At 40.4% G+C, this 23,583-nt stretch overlaps 2 protein-coding genes across 2 annotated transcripts in view; both read left to right on the top strand.

The window, feature by feature from the left end:
• The window catches only part of si:dkey-237i9.1 (SEC14-like protein 1), a 47,988-nt gene extending 40,790 nt beyond the window's left edge, over positions 1-7,198 (top strand). The window contains exons 15-16 of the mRNA XM_049571095.1: positions 829-1,007; positions 4,214-7,198. Coding sequence (XP_049427052.1) covers positions 829-1,007; positions 4,214-4,319 — 285 coding nt within the window. The 3' untranslated portion in view covers positions 4,320-7,198. The remainder of the gene's footprint in view (positions 1-828; positions 1,008-4,213) is intronic.
• A 2,163-nt stretch (positions 7,199-9,361) lies between these two features.
• The window catches only part of LOC125886488 (endonuclease V-like), a 113,071-nt gene continuing 98,849 nt past the window's right edge, over positions 9,362-23,583 (top strand). The window contains exons 1-4 of the mRNA XM_049572735.1: positions 9,362-9,507; positions 11,231-11,402; positions 19,953-20,087; positions 21,504-21,543. Coding sequence (XP_049428692.1) covers positions 9,464-9,507; positions 11,231-11,402; positions 19,953-20,087; positions 21,504-21,543 — 391 coding nt within the window. The 5' untranslated portion in view covers positions 9,362-9,463. The remainder of the gene's footprint in view (positions 9,508-11,230; positions 11,403-19,952; positions 20,088-21,503; positions 21,544-23,583) is intronic.

The raw sequence follows: 23,583 nt of genomic DNA, 5'->3' as shown, positions 1-23,583 counted from the left end.
TTCAAAAATTCTGCACAAACGTCCACTTGTCAGTTAGGATGTGATTAGATTTTGGTGGTCAAATGTCAAGTCACTGTGACCATAGGTCTGTCTTATTCTCATGAACGCAATATCTCAAGAATACCTTGAGAAAATTTCTTAAAATTTGGCACAAACATCCACTTAGACTCAACAATGCACTGATTAGAATTTGGTGGTCAAAGGTCAAGGTCACTGTGACATGCATCCTCCAAATGCAATCCAATTTCATTTTGTGAATGCAATATCTCAAGAAGGCCTTAAAGAAATTTCCTCAAATTTGGCACAAACGTCGACTTGGACACAAGAATGAAGTGATTAGAATTTGACAGTCGAAGATCAAAGGTCAAGGTCACTGTGACCTCTCAAAACATGTTTTTGGCTACAACTTAAGATTTTATATTCTGCTTATGACAAAATTTTACACAAATGTCTAATAGGATAAAATAATGAAGTGATGACGTTTTATATCCAAAAGGTCAAAGGTCAGCTTCACTGTGACATGATAATTTTCTGCAAAAACACTTTTTCTGGCCATTACTCAACATCATCTCAGAACAGAAGGGGAGAAAGTTAGATACTGAATTGGTGACTCTTTTTTTGAAACTGTGCTGATTGTATAGATGAAGATGGGAAGATGTGTGTGAAGCAACCATATTTTCACAGACATGGATGTAATCTTTAACTGCAACTTGACTGGTGTGCGGAGGCATACAGCTGCAAACAGTTATTCTAGTTTAAATGTATTTTATGGTTTGCTGCTTGTCAGTCATTGACGGTGTCTTTACTATTAATGTGTCTTCTCCTCAGGGCTCCCACATTACACGTTGGCCAGGTTTCTACATCCTCCAGTGGAAGTTCCACAACATGCCAGCATGCTCTGCAACCAACCTGCCCCGAGTGGACGATGTACTGGCCACCCTGCAGGTCTCCTCGCACAAGTGCAAAGTCATGTACTACACTGAGGTTTTGGGCTCTGAAGACTTCAGGTTAGTAACTGAGTGTGAAGACCAAGACATACCGTTGTGTCCTTGATACATGAAGTGTATGTGTCCATATTTTTGCTGTTTTAAGGTGTTTTACCATGATGTTGTGATAGTTTTAATTTCAGACATTATTCCTTTATTACTGCTCATTTTTTACTCCTTCCTTCTTTCAGTTTCCCCCCTCTACAACCTACCACATAGTGCCACGTATGACATTTATTATTTGAATGAATTAAGATCTGTCATGTTGCTAAAATGACACTATGAAGAGACTCAAGAGCATCATGAGTTTTCTAGGCCCAGAGATTTGAAATGGTGATGCTTCCCTCCTTTAGAAACTTCTTTAATCCAGCTTTTTCTGTCCAATCCGCTCCTGTTTTATCGCTCACAACCCTCTCCTCTTCCTGCTCTATCTTCTTCCTGTGAAGAACGGCTTGCTGTGATGTGCAGAGTTTGTAAGTGGCTCAGTGTTTGCCCCTTTTTTTTTTAGCACTAGCTCATTGTCATTGCTGCTATTTTGAACGCCCCCCCTCTTCCATGGCAGTCATGCTTCTGATGCAGCAAAGAGATGCTTGTTTGCATCTTTTCTTGCTTATGGCTGTAGTTAGCATTTTGCTAACTGGATGTTCCTGCTTTGTTCACACTAAAGAATCCTTGCACTGAGACTACAGGCTTACTAGCCACCTGCTGGCATTAGTTCCCCTGCCTGCATGACTAACAGTATCAGAAATCGTAGGCTGGGTTAAGTTCAGCCCACTTGTGCTCCACTGCTGGACATCCAAATGTGCAGCTACACAATGTACACCAACACATGCAGTTGTACAGTATACCTACTTACTTACAGAGACATTTCCTTGCATTTGTACTTGTTTTTCTTCACTCATTAATTTGTACTACCAACTTACTGATTCTCACTTTGCTCTCAGTGCACCTGCTGTTTTTACTTTGACCTTTGATCAGACTTGAGATCGCCATCTAACTCATTAGAGTAGCATTTGACATGATGTTTTGCTAATATTTGATATGTCTGGTTGAGATTGTGAAAATATCGAAAATGAATATGAAATTTAGCTAACCCTTTCTTTTCCCATGTCTGTAATGTACCTGCGAAACAACCTATAACACATGCCAAGCATTCATAATGCACAGTGATACTTTTACCTCAAACAGTCTGGCTGAGTACAGACGCTGAGCTCAGGCCAAAAGTCAGTCATGGAATTAATTTTAGTTAAGGTTAGTGAGAGCTGATTTGACCTGACGTTTGTTTGTTTTTCAAAAATAAAAAAAAAAGTGACAGACTGTCAGAACTCAGTTATAAGCATCAGTGGGCCCAATATCTCACGTTCACTATTCTTTTAAAAGCCTTTAATGCAAAATGAGGAAAATTCCTGTGAGAAATTGTCATACTTAACCTTTCCTTATTCTGTTTATATCTGTATGTCCTTAAATGCTTGATACAAAACATCCTAATGCATTTTCATGTGTTGTCATGCATTATGTAGGTGTGTGTGATACATTATAGACATGGGCCTTTAAAGACTGTAGTGCCAAAATATACATGTTGTTAAACTGACTCTTTGATCCAAGCAAACACCAAGCAGCCTACATTCTACATCGATAAAAACATATCAAGATGTCCCATTTAATTATTTTTGTAAAGTGAATGTAAAAAAGACACGAAAAAGAACAAAATGCTTCATACTGTGCCGTAGGCAGGAAGCCATAACACTATTTGGTTTTGTATAGAGACAGAGTGGGTTTGCTTCTGCCCTCAACAAAACACCTTAAAGGAAAACACCACCTAGATTAATAACGTCAATATGTTATTTCCATGGCCTAGTGAAGTTCAACCAATATTTGTGAACACGAGCTACTCTCTCTCAAAGCCAGAAACCAGAGAAGTGAAACTCAAAGTTGTGATGTCATAGGGCAGGGATACCCAACTTGCTATGCCCAAGAGCCACTTTTATGAAATGAAAGACCAGGGGCCAGTTAATAAAGAAAAACACTGATAATATTCATCAGTGGGGATGCACAGCATTTTTTTTTTTTTGCTGATATCCGATATGCCAACACAAACAACTTCTTTGGCCGATAACCGATACCAACATCCAGTGATCACCAAGTCTCCTCTATAGTGGAATAAACATTATATTATGCATGCATACTTTTTTTTTTTTTTTTTTTTTTTTTTAAAGATATTTTTATGGGCATTTTTTGCCTTTAATTGATAGGATAGTGAAGTGTGAAAACGGGGGGGAGAGAGAGGGAGAGACATGCAGCAAAGGGCCACAGGCCAGAGTCGAACCCAGGCCGCTGTGGCAACAGCCTTGTACATGGGGCGCCTGCTCTACCACTAAGCCACCGACGCCCCATGCATGCTTACTCTTATCATGATGGCCCACCAGCAGATGGAGACATGAAATACAATACTGTTCAATGTATCTAATATTCATTCATTGTGCAAAGTAAGAAAAAGCATGATGGCCAATTCTGATAATTGCTGATAGTAGAAAATTGGTGGGCCACCTGGCATCCTGGCCCATGGGCCATACATTGAGTATCACTATTGTACGGTATAAAGTGTTGAGCTGCCCTATAGACAATGAATGGGACCCATAGAATGTGTGCTTTCTGCTTCATATGCCAATGAGCTTTATACTAGTGTAGTGTAATGTTCCCATATACTCAGAACATTGGCCTGGGTGCTCTCACTGTCATTTACAACATCTGTTACAATTTATCGTTTATAGAATGAGCTCCAGACTTTGTACCTGATGACATCACAAATTTGAGTTTTAGCACTCCAGTTTTGGATTTGGAAGAGTTATTCATGTTTATTAATATTTTTGGACTGTCTTAGACCATATGAATAACATGTAAGAATTTTGAAAATAGACGTAGTTCCCCTTTAACTGCCTCCACAGTAAAATACTTCACTGAAACAAGCACACTTTAACCTCTCTACCTGATACACTGTTGTCTGTTGCAGTCTATGGCAAAGCCTGGCTGTGGTGTGCCACACAGAGTGAATTAATCTCCCCCCCCTGTAGGTTTGATCTGGCTGCATGGTTCTGCATCATGAGCACGAGTCGTGCACACAGATTGCATTCAGTTAGTCAGTGGCAGACTGCTGTTGCATACATGTGAAGTGAGCTGAATAGTGTGAAGTTTGTGTCCGCTCACATGTCCTCTGTCTTTTACATCAGGGGTTCGATGACCAGCCTGGAGTCGAGCCACAGCGGCTTCTCTCAGCTCAGCGCCGCCACCACCTCCTCCAGCCAATCACAGTCCAGCTCCATGATCTCTAGGTAGAAACTGGGAGCTGAGGACATCAATCCCCACAGTCCCCCACCCCCCAACCCCCACTACCCTTCCCATCAACACCGAAGCCAACTCTCCTTCTGCCCTTCCTTGTCGTCTTTGAACTCTGTTCCTATTGCACAGCCAGTCTCTTGGGAACTGAAGCATGCTTGCACAAACAGAAGACAAAGAATAAAAAAAATATCTGAGGCAAAAAGATAAAAACAGACTGTGTACACAATTTAAAGGGCTGATTTTTGCACAAAGGTCATATATTTTTTTGTGCCTGGCATCTCTGCCGGGCAGCAGTTTGAATCAGAACATTAGCGAATGTTTGTTTGTGTGGAGAGGTTAAAGGTCAGGAGGTGAATTGCGGTGCCTTTGTGGCACCAGAAGCTGCAAAAAGCAATATCCTCATCCTTGGAGCTATGGGACCGGATGAAGACACTGGAGGCGCTGTTACATATATGCATTTACATCTACATATACAGTACTGAGACGATGCATACCTCATTCACGTGCACTCTCTGAAAAACTGGATGTGCTGTTACGTACAAACACCAACACAAATGCACATATGGATGTTTAATTACATGCAAAAATTTATAGTGTTTGCCATATTACCAGAGAGGATTGTTCAATCTGGTGAATTGTTTATAGGTCAAGTGTGGGTGGGCAGGGTGAACTCTGAACTGGACCTGGGTCAAAGATTACCTGCAGATAATTTGTTTTTAAATCGACATGGAACTACGGAGTGGGTGGAGCTTACTGAATCACGACAGTGCAGATAATGTCAGCAAAGCTGCCAGTTGACGGGAAAATAACATTCACATATTTTCCAGAGGCTGTGTGAGCTTTCTGTCATTCATTTTATTGTCTTATGTGGCAAACCCCACCCCTCCACCTCTCGAGGGCTTTATCACACCTTGACAAGCATTTGAATATTTGACCTGGGTCTGACTCTTGGCGAACTAAATCCGCTAGAAGCAATAACACGAGTTTGACTTTCTACTGTGTGAAATATTTTTATTTATCATTAAGATGTATGTGGACGATCATGGGTGCTGATTGCAGATGAGTTTTTTTTTTGTTGTAAGTTGTGTACAGGCAGACAGACGGGCAAACTGAGCCAGTAAACAACAAAGTTCCTTGGCGCCACTTCTAGTCTCCGTTTACCATTCTGTCAGGAGAGAAACAAAAATAACTCAGATTTTCTCCTGAGCACTTTTTTTTTTCCTCAAAATGACAGTTAGTTTGCTTTCTTCCAACGTCTGCACAATTGAGGAACTCGGGTCAAAATCAAGTTGTAAAGGAGATGCCTTGTCACTGATTTGTGAATGTGCTACTGATTGGCTGGTGCTCACCAGCTAATGAAATGCCTGAATTTGGAGGGTTGTGATGTAACTGGGCCGAACCGTCATCATTCATGACTTATTTTTCAGAGTGATGTAGATTTCAGTGTGCATTACGGATGAATGTTTATGATTATCATTTGACGGTGCGCCAGTAGACAACATATTGATACTGTACATGTGTAAGTGTTGGTTGGAGTTTGTTACTGTCTTTTTTTGGAGATGAGTACTTGATAGGGTGAAGCAGTGTGGTGTGTTACTGCATGCTCACATGGTGATTGGGTTTACAGATGTATTATTTAAAGATTAAGATATAGCCATTTTTAAGAGTCATGTGTCAATAAATACCATTTTAGCCTTTGTAAGCATCACTTAGAAACTGCTTTTTTCAAGGTCACCACTGTAATAGATGAGCGATTGTGATCTGAATGAACATTTCTAAATGCAACACATCCATGCAACAGTTTTATCTGGTTGATTAGTGTCGATGACTTCACGTAGCTCTGACTCCCTGTAGAGGGCAGAAACGATCACTGATGCCAAGAGTCATTCTTGTGCTATTGCCATTGTTACAAAGTGCAGCTGACAGCAAAAGAAGAAACAAATGTGGATAAGACACAGTCTTTCTCCTTCTGTGGGAATAGACTTGTACAAAAGCTGGCCCTGCCAGTTTTGCTTTTGATACATGAAACTGCATGATTTTTTAATAATTAATGAAAGGTCAAGGGTTAACTTGTGGTAACTATTTGTCATTAACTGCAATAACATAAAATGCTTTACTGAGAAAAAGGACCTCCTCAGACTGTGGGCTATTAAGAGTATGTATGATGGTGTATAAGAATGAATGTTAGAAATAGTGGGGATAAAAGATATGCCTGTAAAATGTGTGTTAACACTCCCTCTGCCCCTCACGGCAGCTGTGTTTTCTTTACTAGGCCTCTTCTCACTTTCTGAAGCATGTCTAGAATCAGATGGCTAACTTTCCTTCACCTGGTTATTCCTTCAGCAAGCTCACTTTCCATTTCTTCAACAGTTGGACTGATGATGAATCATCAGTCCCAGACCAAACTACTCTTATAGTTCCATTTGTTTCTCTTTCTCTCTATCAACTCTTTGTCACTTGTACACTCCAGTGTTGCTGTTTTGCTTTATTCACTGTGTATATCTAAGAAAGCAGAGTGGACCTTGATTGAAGCCATAGGCATAAAGAAGTGTTCTCAGATTATATGTTTTTGTTTCATTTCCATCTCATTTACCACATACCAGAAAATGTCCATGGTCTGCTGTCTCTTGCCTCTCTGACTTTAGCTCTTACAGCATGCACACATCAAGATCTCATTGACAAATGAGGGCTATAACTGTTTGTCTTGACTGTTCAACACATTTATCTGTCTTTCTGCTTCCTTCTCTGACATTGTTGCATATCTTCTCTTTACCTTGATGTGAGGAATTATGTAAAAAGTACATGTTTGGATTAATGAGAATATGGCGCCTTTACATTTTTTGAAAACATTAAACTTGAATTATGAGAAATGAGAAAAAAAACGCACGTGTCACATTTATTTATTTATTTATTTTTCCTTGTTTCTTTGACCTAGACCCACACAGTTAACTTCTAATTAACTGAGACTCTGACTTCCAAACTTGCACTTAAATTGCTGATATTGTGTTGGGGTGTTTCCCGACATTTCATAATCAGTGTCGCTGTATTCACTTTTCATGACTTGTTAATGAGAATATACAAATGGGATTTATGTTTGCTGCATCACTTCAATAATGATGAAAAAAACCCCAAACTAATCTGTTCCTACCAACCAAAATGTCCTTACTGCAAGTCGCTGATTTTCAGACTCATATTTCCCCCTTAGGTACTGTCAGTTCTGCTGCCAGTCTTAGTGTATGTAGGTGGGAAAAGCAGTGTTGTTGACTTCCTGAGATGTAGATCAAAGGATAGAGAAGGATCAAAAGTAACACTAAGATTCTTGGCAGTCAAACATTGTGAAATCACATGGTTTTGAAGAAATACTGTTGTCTTATTAAAATGTCTGTGGAGCAGGGCCAATGAGCTAGCACTTCACTTCTTTTCAGAATTTAGACACAGCAAGGAGCAGTCAGGCCAGGCTCTAAATTCGTAATACTGGTGTGATTATCCACCTTCACATGCACATATAACAGTGTATCATCCATGTGGCAGTAGGAATTAATTCTGACTTCACAAAAGGGTCAAATAAAAAGAAGAACAGGACTAAGAACAGGGCCCTGAGGTACACCATATTTCACAGAAATGTTTTCCAGATTTTTTTTGCCTGTATTTAATAGTGTAATTAGGATGTGTGAAATGTCGGATAAATAACTGGCAATGACGTATGCACCTTGACCATTAGACTAGCAGGGTGACACCAGCTCAAACAGGTTTCATTTGTCCGCATCAGTCCACTTGATCAGATTTGGGAGTCTTAATAGACTTTCTCTCCTCCTTAAAATTGCTGTCATCTCTGGACATGTTGGTATTAGATCAGTCGGCCTGTTCTCTCTCAACCTCTGCTATGCTCATCATCATACATTTTTTTTCCCCTACTTACCAATGTGAAACAGTGACAGGCTTGTCACAGATCTAGTAAGTAATAAAGAGACACAAAATGGCCACAAAGATATGCAAAGGAACTACTACTAGTCATAAAATGACCCAAAAAGGTGCAAAGATAGATAGATAGATAGATAGATAGGTACTTTATTGTCATTGTCATTTTCATAACAACAAAATTGAAAAGTGTATTCTCTGTAGTGTAAAAGACATCAGAAAAAGCTATGTTAAAAAAGAAACAGTAACCATAATTTAAAAACTATAAGAATGGAGCTATAATAGGATGTTCACATTCGCTTGATGTTCCCCCATTGCACATGCCCTTAACAGCAGCAACAAAATCATACATGTGCATTCATTAGTGCAATTTGTCATTCCGTGTGATTATTGCCCTGGGATAAAAACTGTTCTTGAACCAGTTTGTTCTGGTCTTAATTGTCCTATATCTCCTGCCTGAGGGCAACAGTTCAAACCGGGAGTGCCCTGGATGTGTAATATACCTTAAAGAGACACAAAATGACTGAAAAGAGACACACAACATCTAAAAAGAGATGCAAAGGAGCTACAAAGAGACACAGAATGACTAAAAAGAGAGAGAGAGAGAAAAAAGATGCAAATATACCTCAAAGTGTCACAAAATGACTTAAAGAGACACAAAGGGTCTACAAAGAATTACTAAGTGACAACAAAGAGAAACAAAATGATAAAAAGACACAAATATATCCCCAAGAGATACAAAACAATTTTGAAGAAACACAACAACCTCAAGGACACACAAAAATACCACAAAGAGACAAAAACATGCTGGTTACTACAAAGAGAAGCAAAAAAACAACAACTACAAAAAGAGGCAAAACCAGCTCAAAGTCTGTGTGTCTTGCTCTCATATAGGAAAGGTGGTGGGGCCCTTTGCATGTCTGTGCTCAGGGGCCCATTCTCTCATGATCCGCCCTTGAGTGTCAGCATTATCAGAAAAATGAAATGCATGCATACAACAGTTTTCTATCAGTGTAATTCACCCTTTTTCCACTAGATGGCAGGATATACTCGCTTAAAACCCACACTGACGCTAGTTGTAAGCCCCGCCCTCGAAGTAACGTCAATACACGGAAGCAAAACAGGGACAGAGAAGCTTGTGCTCACGTTGCTTCTGTCAGCTGCTTTTACTTATTCAAAGACGGTCTATAGTTGTTCGCGTCCTCCTCAGCAGGCTGATAGAGATGTCCGCTCCTCCTGCAGACGATGTTGTCAAACAGTGGGAGAGGTCAGTGTGCTGTTCTTCTGTGTCTGTACCTCAGCTATACACAGTACACTTTACAGTCCAGCTGATGTCACTGGAACTCATTTACAACAGTGTAGACACGTTATCATAACTGACCTGAAGTATTAGCCTGGTGAAACAAAACAAAATATTCCATAAGATGTTGACAGCTGTTGCTGCACTTCAGTGTCCCATTGTTGTGACTCTTGTCCCAGCAGCTCTGGGCTTGAGCCACCAACAACCATAGATTTTTATAGTGTGTGTGTGTGTGTGTTAGTTGTCTGTGGAACTGTAAAAGTCCAGCTGAGGAAAAGTGCGTGTTTACATGCTGTAGAGGAGAAGGCCATGGGTTGTCTCAACCCAGATCTTGTTCTTATAACCACCACCTACACATATTAGAGGAGCAGAACTTGTGCAATTGTGCAAATTGGGGAAAAGATAAAAAACAAATTAATTTATTTAACAAATTTATTCCATTGAAATATCATTGATGTATTATAGAAAAGTGATTTATCTTTTTATAAATGACAAAAGGCACATCTGACTCATTCCTGCTGTGGTATCGTGATGCTACTCAGAACCATGATACTTTCACTGGTATCGTACCGTTGGTCCCAATTTTGGTACCGTGACCACATTAATCTGGAGGGGGTTCATCTGCAAAAACTAATGAAAAACTAAAAACCGGCATTCAGTATTCGGTCCTCGATATTCGGCCAAGCGTTTAATATTATTCGGCTTAGGCTTCTTCCACAAATTTTCATTTTGGTGCATCCCTACTGAGAATAATTAGGCTCTTGGTTAAAATCTCTGGATCAGAAATAACCTGAGCACATTAAGTTATCAGAAAAGATAGGTAAGCACACTTTAGCAGGTGCTGGGCTAGCAGCCCATTTGCGGCGTCCGAGAAACACTGATTTGTAACATGAAACTGCTTAATTCAATATTTTTACTAGTTTAAATTACCTGGGCTGTTTGTTTTAGAGAGGAAGAGACATCTGCAGATAATTTGACTCCAAGTAAAAACACGGAAGGAATTCTAATCTGGAGATGTTTCAACTGGTTGCAATCTGCAGTCCTCACCATGAGATGTCATTAAATCTCCCTAAATCCAGCACACTGTTCCCTTAATATGAGACATGTAAGTTTTGAACTGTTGCTCAGATAAAACAAGCTATTTGAATAAGTCATGTGGGGCACTGTTATGATGAACATTTCTCAATATTTTCTGACATGGCACGTTTTAAGAACAGCCCGAGTCTGTAGTGTGACATCAGGGCCTTTCCCAGCACAACCCCACCCACCTAAGAAAGCCACCAAGCCAACCCTGTAACATTTCCTGACTATTTAGCGAAATCACAAAATATATTCTTTTAACAAATATTATAATTCTACATTATGGTGTGGAGCCAGGAATGCTATTCTAGTGTAGAATGAAATATCACAGTCAGCCATAAAACAACCAACTTGTGTATGTGTAATCATAGAATAGAAACTCTAAAAAACATCTGTGTTTAATGCGTCTCAACTACTCATAACTGAAAATACTTCTTAAATTATTACCAAGTGAACCGATCTCTCCCCATATAATGAAACACGTCAGTCACTGAGTGATAACAGTGGCCACTCTTGTGTCCAGATTTGACATTTGGATTAGTTTGAGTGTTTGTCCCTGTGTGTGTCCTGTGATTGCATCGTTAGACTCAGGAGTCTGTCCTCTGTGCAGCGAGCAGGCTCATCTCAGGCAGCAGGTGGTGGAGGAGGACACTGAGGACTGGCAGACGAATCCAGACTTCTCAGGCCTGGAGAGAGTCGGAGGAGTGGACCTCTCCTTCATCAAAGGGGATGACGTGAACGCCTGTGCCCAGCTCGTGGTCCTCAGCTACCCTGACCTGGAGGTGAACTGTCCCCTCACTACACCCGGTACTTACAGATCAATGGGGGGATCTAGCAGCTTTATCAGCCTCTGGTGGCCGTAGGTGGAAACTGCAGCAGTATGGACAGAATGGCAGAGTGCCTCACCACTTACATAACAACAGTCTGTGTAGGGAAAATTCACAAGAGATTACAAAACATGTTCAACACATATAATGAAGATATAACAATATATCATGATGGAAAACTATCAGAATGTTTGATTTGCTCTTAAAAGTAGTCTTGCTAATTTTATTTAAATTAAGGAATGCAGCCTTCATTACTTTATATACTGCTTCTTTATGATTCCTGAAGGTTGGCTGCATGAGGACGACTGTGAACACACTTCAACAAATTACTCATACTTTCACCAAGGCTGTCTCGTTGGTTTTGGCAGCGGCTGCAGTGATTTTAAATGCTTTACCATCACCTTAGATTATTTCTCCTATTACTTTCTGACTTCAACCCTCTTATCATTAACTTCCATTTACCAGAACACTACTATATAAGCCTGGTTTGTTGCCTGAGCTTGAGTATATAGAAATGTATATACTAATGTTGGGATATGTGCCTCACCAAAGGGGGACCATTGTTGGAACTAAGCCTCAACACGGGCCTGACCTCATAACAGATCTCCAATTAAAGTATAACAATGGCTATCGGAAATAATTATTAATAGTAATTATGAGTTATGTTAAATAATGTGACTTAATTTACATTTAATCACCTCGTGGGGAACCATTCCCCAAAAAGGAAAAAATGATCCTGAGGAGATGAGTCCCAAATGGCTGTCTTTTGTTTGAAGGACAAAGAACCTTTACATGTCCAGCACAAATGACAAATCATCTGTGGACCAGTGAATTCCAAAATTAATGTACAACACTACAATTATATACAACAGAAGAACCCCCAAAACATCAGTTATCTATATTTTGTTGTATTCAGTTCTGTATTGCATAGTCTGATTGCTGTGGGCAGAGTTGCTGCTTTCAACCTGCTTGTTCTGCGCTGGCTGTGTGTGTGTAAGGGTGTTGCTGCTCAGTAGCTATCTGTTTGTATTGTCTGCTCCTGTCTGTGGGAGCAAATCATGGAGTGGATGTTGTACGCGTGTCATCTCTTTGACCAATTGAGTGGCTGCCTGTTCTTCTTGTTTGGAAGAGACGGTAGTTGCGTTGGTAGAATGCAGCTTCTGGAGATGATCCTGAGGGCCAATTTTGCACCCTCTCCAGCAATGCAGCCTGGCTTCTATTGCACCCTACCAGGAGGACATTGCCATACTCCACACACAGCCTGGCCACAGCAGTGTACAGTTGCATGTAAAAGTTTGGGCAGGCCCTGTTCAAAATTCTGTTTACTGTGTATAGCTAAGCAAGTAAAAAATGACCTGATTTCCAAAAGGCAAAAAAGCTAAAGATGACTCGTTTCATCAACATTTTAGGCAACATTACTTTTTTTATTGCTATTTTTTTTTTTTTTACTGTTTTTAAATAACAAAAAAGGAAATGAGCCTGAAGCAAAAGTTTGGGCACCCTGCATGATCAGTACTAAGAAGTGCAAGTATCACAACTTCTAGATAGTTTTTTGTAACCAGCTAAGAGTCTTTCAATTCTTGTTTGGAGGATTTTCACCCATTCTTCCTACAAAAGTCTTCTAGCTCTGTGAGATTCTTGGGCAGTCTTGCATGCACTGCTTTTTTGAGGTCCATCCACAGATTTTCAATGTTGTTTAGGTCCGGGGACTGTGAGAGCCATGGCAAAGCCTTCAGCTTTTTTACTGATGGTGTGATGTTTGCCTCCAGAATTTGATGAAATCTAATTGAATCCATTCTTCCCTCTACCCGTGAAATGTTTCTTGTACCACTGGCTGCAACACAAGCCCAAAGCATGATCGATCTACCCCAGTGTTTAACAGTTGGGCAGGTGTTCTTTGTATGAAATTTTGCACCCTTTTTTCCCCAAACATACCTTTGCTCACTGTGCCCCAAAAGTTCTGTTTTAACTTCATCAAGTCAGGACTTGTTTCCAAAAAGCATCAGGCTTGTTTGGATGTTCATTTGCAAACCTCTGACTCTGAATTTTCTGGTGAGGACAGGAAGGTTTTCTTCTGATGACTCTTACATGAAGGTCATATTTGTACATATTTGTCACTACACAGTAGAACAATGCACCACCTCTCCAGAGTCTGATAAATATTCCTGCAGGCCTTTTGCAGTCAAACAGGGGTTTTGATTTGCCTTTCTAACAATCCTACAAGCAGCTCTCTTGGAAAGTTTTCATTGTCTTCCAGACCTCAACTTGACCTCCACAGTTCTTAGTTAACTGCCATTTCTTTATTACATTACGAATGGAGGACACAGCTACCTGAAAACACTTTGCTATCCTATTATAGCCTTCTCCTGCTTTGTGGGCATCAGTTGATTTAGTTTTCAGTTGGGATTGGGACAAGGTTTCAAGAGTCAGAGTATTTATAAAGCTTTGAAATCTGCATCACCTGGCCTTTCCTAACAATGATTTTGAATAAGCCATATCCCTAGCAAGCTTATTATGGTCTGAGACCCTGTAAAAAGTGAGAGCTCAAATGTCTTGGGGTGCCCAAACTGCATGGTGTTCCTTTCCTTTTTTCACTCTAAAATTGAATAAAACAAAACTAATACAGTAATCTTGCTTAAAATGTTGAAAAGCATGTTTCATCTTTAACTCCATGCCTTTTGGAGATCAGTTCATCTTCTAATTACTTAACTATTCAAAGTAGTACTGGTAGTTTTGACCAGGGGTGCCCAAACTCTAGATGGTGGCAAGGTCCTCACAGGGTAGGCTGTGTCTGGCTAGAACAGTCAGAAAGTGGAGCCATTTAGAGCCATTTTATTTCTTCACCGCCTGTTCAGCTTGATTGTCCCGGTCAGGTCAGATTCCAGGTAAAAGCCTAAGTACTCAGTAGTGGTCACAACTGGGACTTTCTGTTGCCCAAGAAATTGGAGGAGGAGGTGTCACTTTATATATTGGTTAAGAAATCAGCATACACAGTGTCCAGTGTCCAAAGTATTGTCTTGCCAATGCCTCCATCCAGTGATTCTGTTTAACGTTTTATGAGTTTCCTGTGTATCCCTAAAACTATTCGTTTTTGATGTCCTGTGTCTATTCTCACTTGTTGGATAGGATATTCTCTTTTTTTTTTTTTTTTTTTTAGAAATCAATATACAACTCTACCTTCAACCACCAGGGAGCAGTTATTTAAATATTTTTCAGAGCTGTTGCTTCCTCTTCTTTTACTTTGGGTCCACATTTACTTAATATCTGGATTTTAACTCACACAACATTAAAATTTGGCATTATACACATTTTTTTGTTCTGTATAGAGAGTGAAAGTTTCCTGACCTTGGAAACGAACATTTAACAAACAAATATCTGAACCCGAGGTCCACTTACAGTACTAGCTTTTGGTGAGATAGCTCACTATATATGTACAAACCTAGGTCTAAGGTCTGTACTTAGGTTAAATGGTGAAAACCGAGCTGTTTCCATGACAGCTGAGTAAACTTCATCTGCTGAGGAACTCATGAAATCGTGGTTGAAAGCTCTGGAATAAGCTTCAGCTAAGATTTTTATAAGAAATAAAACAGATGTTTAGAGCAGAACAAACTTTGAACATATTATCAAACAGTTGCTTCTTTACACATCCAGCAGTCTGGGAGCAAATGTAGTATTCATTTGGAGTCATGTCCCCTCCCCCCATGGCAATGACACTCAATGGCAGGCAACAGTCAACAGCTAGCTTCGCGTCACCAGGCTCTTCACTCTGAATTTTGTCTGGATTCTGGTTCCGGTCTAGGGAGCGGATGCGGTATTCACCAAATTCACCAAACTAAAAGTGTTCACCATAGTAAAACTTTAAATTCTGGCGCACCATCGATTTGGGGTGATGAGGGGTGTAAGAAAATCGATTAACTTAATGGCTTGGGGCTTTTCTTGTAAATTATATTCTTTAAATTAAAAGTTTCACCACATTTTTATTAGCTTGGTGCTTTTATTTTTACGGAAAGGTGCTTCCATCGAATTCCGGATCCTGTCTCACTCGCCCTGGTTCCGTTTCCTTACCAAAACGGCCACTAACGGCCCCAGACTAGTCAACAGCTAATCAGTGTTATTCACTCAACCTGTCAGTGCTTTTACTGTTTTGGCTGATTGGTGCAAGTCCAATATTAATTCTTATTTTAGCCCTTTAGCTGCTAAATGCTCCACTATGTTCACAAGCTTGTCGCAGACTTTGTCTTTGTACTGTTTGGTGCTGAACTACTGGTGTACAGAGGGTTTATCTGAGCTTTTTAAGCCTTCAACAGCTGAAGTTGATGAGAGCAGTGAGACAGAACCAAAACAGTAAAGTTTGTTAAAGATGCTAAAAAAGCTCTGAGGTGAACAGCAGAGTCAAGTGTTTATTCCTTGTACGTTTACATATACAATATTGATCATAGCAGCTTTAAGTTTAACCTGTAATCCATTTAACCTAAAATTGTGCTGGGGTCACTGTACAAGGTGGACAGAGGATCAACAATATTAACACAAATGTAGTCCTACTAACTAGACCTAGAAATGCCAAATATACTTCAATATCATGAATAACTTTGAAAGTGTATTTCACAAACCCTGTGTCAAAAAAACACCCCAAAGGTCTCTAAAATGTTATTAGATTATTTTGTAAAATTGCCTTCTGATCACTTGAACTATGACCTCTGTCACTGGTTTTATGTATTTTATATTCTTAACCCAAAAAGTTCATGAATGTCTAAAGTCATCCAACAAACTTTTGAAGTCAACCAAAGCACTTAAAGCAGACTTTCCAAGCATAAAAAGCAATGTTAATACCGAGGTTTAATATACAATACAGCTCAAGGTCGAGTCTTGTTAAACTGGCTGTTGTTAAAGTGACCTTGGCATCCCCAATTTTCATTTCATTTAATTTGTTGTACAGCCTTTCACAAGCATTCCTCCTCGCTGGTGTTTATCTGTGCATTAACATGGGCTGTTGGCACCTTCTCATTATATAACCCATTATAATTAATGACATTTGTCACTGTATGTTGTTGATGCAGGGACCAAACGAGGCTAATGAAACGTTGTTCAGATATGCTGTCCAGTAATGGGATTATGTTCCCTGCTTGCTTTCAAATCACTCTAACACTCCCACCTGAGGCTGTCTGTGACGCTGTAATACGAGTAACATGATGCACAGTGTCACACTGAAAAGGCACTTTTATTGTTCACTTTGCATTTAAACGAATTAGTCTTAAAAAGGAGCTCAGCACATAACTGTGACTTTGAATGAATATCTTTCTCAGCATGAACAGCCCTTTGCTGCCAGCCATGACAGCAGGGCTGATATTGTTTTCACCTTGTGAATCTGTGTGTGTGTGTGTGTGTGTGTGTGTGTGTGTGTGTGTGTGTGTGTGTGTGGTCATGGCATAATGTTGTCCTGGTGACCCCTTTTTTTAGCAGGAACTACCATGAAGCAGTACTTTGCCAGGTGTTCATATGTCTGTGGAAAGATTTTGTCAAAGCAATTAGCATCAGAACCGCACAAGATGCAGTCACAAAACAGCTGTGTAGTTCACAGTGAAGGCTGAGTTCAAAGATGAGTGTGGTCTGAGCAAGGGCGCCAGGAGCAGGGGGTCAGGGATTATGGACTTTACGTCCCTGGCCCTCATTTTAAGTCCCAGATCTGTGTTGTGGCCGGTGTGATTCCGTCATGAGATGGTCTCCAAATTGAGATTCTTGGCAAAAATACTTTCCCACAGAAGAACCGGCAACGTTTTATCACCACTGTGTAGCAGAGGGGGATGAAGGTCACTGCAGTCAAAAATATAACATTGACATATTCTGAATGGTAGCTGACATTTCTGATGGCTAAGTCTGTTCTGAAAATGTCCTTGTGTCGACGGATGTGCCTCCATGCACAAATGAGAGCTTTTGCATGTACTGTTTGCAGCCATTGCTTGTAAGCCTTGAATAAAAGTGTCTGTATCTGATGTTTGAGCATAATATGACCATGGCAGATTTTCTCACTGTGAGCTGAAAAAGATTTTCAAACTGGTCTAAGAACTGTGATGCTCCTGATCTCTGCAGATACTCCATGGGATAGTCAGAGGGTCATCGTGCGAGGTTAGTTTACCTGTGGTGGTGTAAAGATAGAGAGGTACAGAGGTTTGTAAATACTGTCAATGTGAACTGACTGAAAAAAGTAAAGTTCAGGATAGAAAATGGAAAATCTGATTATTTTAGGAACCCAAATTATGAACCCAATGTGAGTTTAATTTAAAATGTCAGTTGGAGGGAGTTTCTAACAGGTTTGGTTTCATAATTTGAAAAAGCTGTCTGTTGACTCTTGTCACCATCTGCATCTACATGTACAAAATATATTCACATACTGACAAACAGCAGCACTGTGGTCACATTACATAGAATCCGACTCAAGCCGTGAATATGATGACACAAGATTTGGTTTGATAAAATCAATCAACACTTGAAATTTTGACTTCTACTCCAATGACTCAGGACTTCACTGGACTTTTGACTTGGATGTGCATTTGATCAACTCTTCATTCACCTGATAAAAAATAGAGTTTGACCCAATCTGCCAGCAGCCAGTCACAGGCAGACAAACAAATGATAGCCAAGACAACAACATGCAAAACATTCAGCTGAGAACTTACTAATGATTGGAATTGAATCACAGGAATCACATACAAAAGCAGAGCTCACCATTTGCTTTTACATCTTCGAATGTTTGTTTGAAAGTATTAGACACAAATTTGTAAAAGCATTCATACTTAAACTGAGACTGAAACCAGTTTATTGCCATGTAAATGTTAAAACAAAGTAGTCATTTGAAAATTTAAAATTTCCGTAAATTTGTTGATGGGCGTATAATTACATTTTAGGATTCGAAACACATAACCTGCACTTTACTTGGGACTTGACTTGAGACTTGGTAGCAAACACTTGAGACTTACTTGTCACTTACAAAACAAAGACTTTATCCCACCTTTGATTATAGTTCAGAAGTTTACTTCTTATATAAATAGTGCAACATTTTGATTATACTAACAATCTCACATGAATTAAAAACATTTTAAAGACTAGAAATGCACAGTAGCACTAGTCTGAGTCTTATCCAACTTTTAGATCAGGAGGAGACATTAATGTGAAAACTGATGTGGGTTGTTTTTTGTGTAGTGTGTTGATTTGTATTGGTCAGTGTGAATATACTGCTGTATGCAAATTTTTAAAACTGAACTGATGGACTATATTTGTTCTATGCTGAGGGAGATCTAAGGGCATTGTAACTGGTAAATGTAGTGGGAGCATCTGTATGTTACAGAGCAGAACATGTTAGAATTTTAAGTTTCTGCAAACCACATAGATTACAATTACACATTATTATGTAGCAGATTTGTTGAAACTTTATGCTTCAACAACACTGTGGTAAATGTGTGGTTCGGTCTAGGCACAAAAAAACACTTCATTATGCTAAGGAACAGATCACATTTTGGCTTAAATGTCCAGTTTTGGGGGCACAATCCATGTGGGAAAAGCAGCAATGTCTCAGTAAAAAATCAACCGCTTTTCATGGCACCATCCCCTCCTGGCAAAACAGTAATGGGTCACTAAGAAACACCCACATCTGGTGCCTGAAAAGCTGCTGGAAAAACACCAGTGGGTCACTACGAAAAACTCATGTTTGGTGGCTAAGAAGCTGCTGGAGAAACAGCAATGATGCGTTAAAAAATAATAAGTTTTGTTGTTTGCTGGTCTCAAACAGTGGTCTGCAGTGGCCCACAGGTTGGCAGGCATCTTGCCTAGATGTCATGCCCTTCACCATCTCCTCCACCTCCAGATGACAAGGTCAAGTCATATACTACGTCACTTTAGAATAGTTAAAATGATATATATTAAATGTGCAAATGTAACATATTCATGCTTTGCAGACACATACAATGCAAACATTTTCTTTTGGGCTGATGCTGTAGCTGACATTTTGAGGCTGTATATGATATATAGCACTGTCCACTTCTGAACGCAGCAGGTGACTTAAACAGAATAACGTTACTGATGTTCAGAACATGTTCACAGCCTTAAATCAACAAGAAGTAACAGATGTTTCTTTTTGTGCCAGATGGGGGATGCTAGTGATTATGTTGCACAGCTTGCGTGTGTGTCTGTAGACTCACCCTTGCTTATACACTGGGGTGGACGCATTTGTCCGAAGCACCTGAATCCTGACAGCGTCACTGTCTGAGCTGCATTCAAGACCACACATACATGTATCCAAACCCAGGGCTGGTATTACAGTGAAGTGAAACTGTTGTTGAGGATGTATCACTATGAGACAGCAGGTATTGGGATCAGTGTACTACTCAGGTGCAGTTTACAGGACACAAATGGGTGTGGATGATGTTGTGGGGACTTTTTGATCACCGGAGAGTCTATAGAAACTCAGCATACGAAATGAACCAGTCTTTCTGTCCCCTCATCTTTCTCCAGCTGCTGTATGGGGACAGTCAGATGGTGATCCTGACGGCCCCCTACATTGCTGGCTTCCTGGCATTCAGAGAGACCCCATTCCTCCTCGAGGCTCTGCAGCGGCTGGAGAGGAACCAGCCCGAACTTCTGCCTCAGGTCAGCTTCTGCACAAACACACACTACCTGCGTCAGTATTCCTCATAAGAAATGATGTCTCCAACCTGTTTAAGGACTTCTTGTTGTAATTTTAGTTAGGACATTTCTTGTAAGAAGAAGGGCGAACAATATGTGCTTCGTCCTAATTCTAATGTGTAAGCATGTTAGCATGTTGGCTTTAGCATTATGATCAAGCATGACTGAGTCTAGCTCACGAGTTGTGACAGCAGAGCCTTACAAGCTGAGACTAAGATGTGTTAAAATGGCAACTGTTTATTGAGGATGAACCACGTTGATATACACCAGTTAATAACATAGGCTTTATCCTGGTGCCACAATGACTGTTTAACATTTTGTTCAATAGCTAAGCATGAAGACTGGAGCCAGGGGTAAACAGCTAGTCTAGCTCTGTCCAATGTGGAAAATACATGTATGCCTACCATCGTGGCCACAGATGATACCGCCAACACTTGGCAGCTCACTCCAAAACAATCTAGATCTATGAATAGCACTATGGGAGGTGAGGTGAATAAATGAAAATGATGGATTGTAAAATCCCTGACACACCTAACAAAACAACTTGTTGATAATATTGGGCTCATGTTACTGGTGTAACTTCCCTAACTACATGCACGTTAAAACACACCAAATGAATTGCATTTACTGTGACAAAGCTCTTCTGTTCTCCCCCTCTCGCTGTCTCTCAGAAAGTCGCCTCCAATTCATCCTCACCCACTCACTTCTGTTTGTTACAGCCCACGTGCGTCCCTTGCTTCCTCCCACACACACACACACACACACACACACACACATACATACACTTTCGCCCACCACACACACACTCATGCACAGAGTTTTACTTCTACTGACATTTAGCCCTGGACAGATGGAGTCACTGCTTCCTGTATCTGCAACCTTTGAAGTGAGTCTTTCCTGGTGACTTATGATTCACCACAGAAAACGTCTGTAGAGTCACCTTTGGCTTGGAGAATTCATCGATGTGTTGGGGCTGGAAGAGCTAGAGTATCAGTGTGAGGACTTTGTCTCTTACTCACTTTAACTTTTGAAGCTCAGGATGAAGACACTGTGCTATCTCATGCTCTATGTCTGACATCAGACAATGGCACAGGCAGCAGGGGTCAGAGACTGTAGATAAGCAGAAAACAGTTTCACAGGAGGCATTTTAACTTGTCATATCAGGACAAAGGTGGAGGAGATACCATTAACAATGCCTCTCCACTGTGTGTCGCAGCAGCCATGATTAACATTATTGATCACACTTGTATTTTCCTGCTGTGACATGTAAAAATGTCTGCCAGATGAAAGACCTTGAGCCTTGGATGAAATGAACAGTTAACAGCTTCCAGTTTGTTTTGTACCATAGGTAAATTAATTTCAGTTGTTTGCTCTCAACAGGTGGTGTTTGTGGATGGAAATGGTCTCTTCCACTACAGAGGTAAGTCAAGCTGGTCTGTGCTGACACAGGAAATGATATATACGTAGCAGGATGCACTGTGTGTCAGACCTAAAATTGCATCAGGCCTTTTTCTCCAAACATTTTTACATTTCATGGCAAGAAAAGCAGAGGTGTAACTGATAAAGACTGCATTCCATTTAGGTGTCAGGGACGGTCACACGTGAGCGGAATTAACATTGGTGAATATTCGTCTCCTGTTCACTTCCATTCAGTGCAAGCAGAGGGGTAATTAAAATATTTGCTTCCGGTGGCAAAGCAAATTCCTATCTTCTCATCGCTTGGAGCTCATCTTTGGTGAACTCAGGCTCAACCAATAGCAAAGAAGTATGTGTGGAGGAGATTGTTGCTGTGTCTAACCTAGGGTTGCAAAATTCCAGGAATTTTCAAAAATGGAAACTTTCCATGGGAATTTATGGTAATTAATGGGAATTTATGGGAATAAACGGGAATAAACGGGAATAAACTGGGAATTTTCAAAATTGATGGTTTGATGGATGGATTGACAGTCCTGCCCACTTCCCTACTACTGAAAGCAGAGGAAACTGCTGTGGTCAAGTCATTGGAAAAGCGGAGGGAGTTCTGCATGAAGCCGGTGCATGCAGCAGCGTACATGCTGGACCCAAAATATGACAAGGGCATACTTTCTGGGGAAGAAATTAACGGTGACTACGCGGTCATTACAGCCATGGCTGACCACCTGGGTCTCGATAAAGGCAAAGTTCTAGGCAGTTTGGCAAAGTATCGAACAAAGCGAGGCCTTTGGAAAGGGGATGGAATATGGCAGTCATGCCAGCACATATCTGCAGCCACCTGGTGGAAGGGACTATGTGGATCTGAGGCCCTTGCACCTGTAGCTTCCATCATCCTCCAAATCCCACCATCATCAGCCACCTCCAAGCGCAACTGGTCACTGTTTGGCCACACCCACACAAAGGTTTGCAACAGGCTCACAGATGTGAGAGTGGAAAAGCTGGTTGGCATTCGGGCAAACCCAAGGCTCTTTGAGCCTGACACAGAGCCATCCTCAACAAGGCTGGAAAGTGACACTGAAGAGGAAGACTCAGAGTTGGATGTTGAGGAAGTGGACATGTTGTTGGATGTTGATGAGGCCCAGGAAGAGCCTATTGACTGAGCAAAAATGCAGAGGATTGCTTGAAGGAAGATTTGCATGTTTAATGGGACGTTTTGGAGGGAGAGTGGCTTTTTTCGTTTAACATTTTGAATGGGACTTTGTGGAGATTTTTGGTTGGGGGGTGCATTTTTGAATGAGTGGGGTTGGGAGATGGGTAACATTGAACCCAACATTCCTGTTTTTGTTCATCCATGAAACAAGTAATTAAAACGTGTTCTGTTCTACTTACAAATAGATCTGTTGAAATATCTGTTGAAAACATTTTGTATGGATGTTTTCTCATGACTTCTGTTTATATTTATGCTTGGATATAATATATTCCCAGTTAGTTCCCCTAAATTCCCATTAATTCCCATAATTCCCATTATTCCCATGGAAAGTTTCCAATATGGAATATTTCCAAAATTCCCAAGCTTAACTTCCCATGGAAATTTACCTTAAACTTTCCGGAAATTTACCAGAAATTTTCCGCCCCTTTGCAACGCTAGTCTAACCAGCTGATACTGTATGATATTGACCATGAAAAATACAAAGTGCCCCAGATGAGGAAGAGGCTGGCAAAGAGTCAGGTATCTCACATGGAATGTAAAAAAAATGAAAATGTACCAATAACATAATATTTCACAGTATTTATTAGGAAGCTAGCTAACATTAGCTAGCAAGCTATCAATCTTTGTCCATCATGTCAGGGACTGCCCACATTCAGCATGAATATCGCATTGGCAGCCACTGGTCACTAGTCCGGGGCTGATGTGAACATTTTTATCCCACTTAGCTACTTCTAAGTATATTTTAAATGGTATGACGTGAATGTGGCATGTGAGGGACCGAGCTGGCAGGCATATGTACTCAGGGTAGGGTCACAACTGAGCAAAATTTACACTGGC

This window comes from Epinephelus fuscoguttatus, linkage group LG3 (assembly GCF_011397635.1).
Source record: "Epinephelus fuscoguttatus linkage group LG3, E.fuscoguttatus.final_Chr_v1".
Lineage (NCBI taxonomy): Eukaryota > Metazoa > Chordata > Actinopteri > Perciformes > Serranidae > Epinephelus > Epinephelus fuscoguttatus.
Note: the sequence above shows the minus strand (reverse complement) of the source record. Positions and strands in the feature narration are given on the sequence as shown.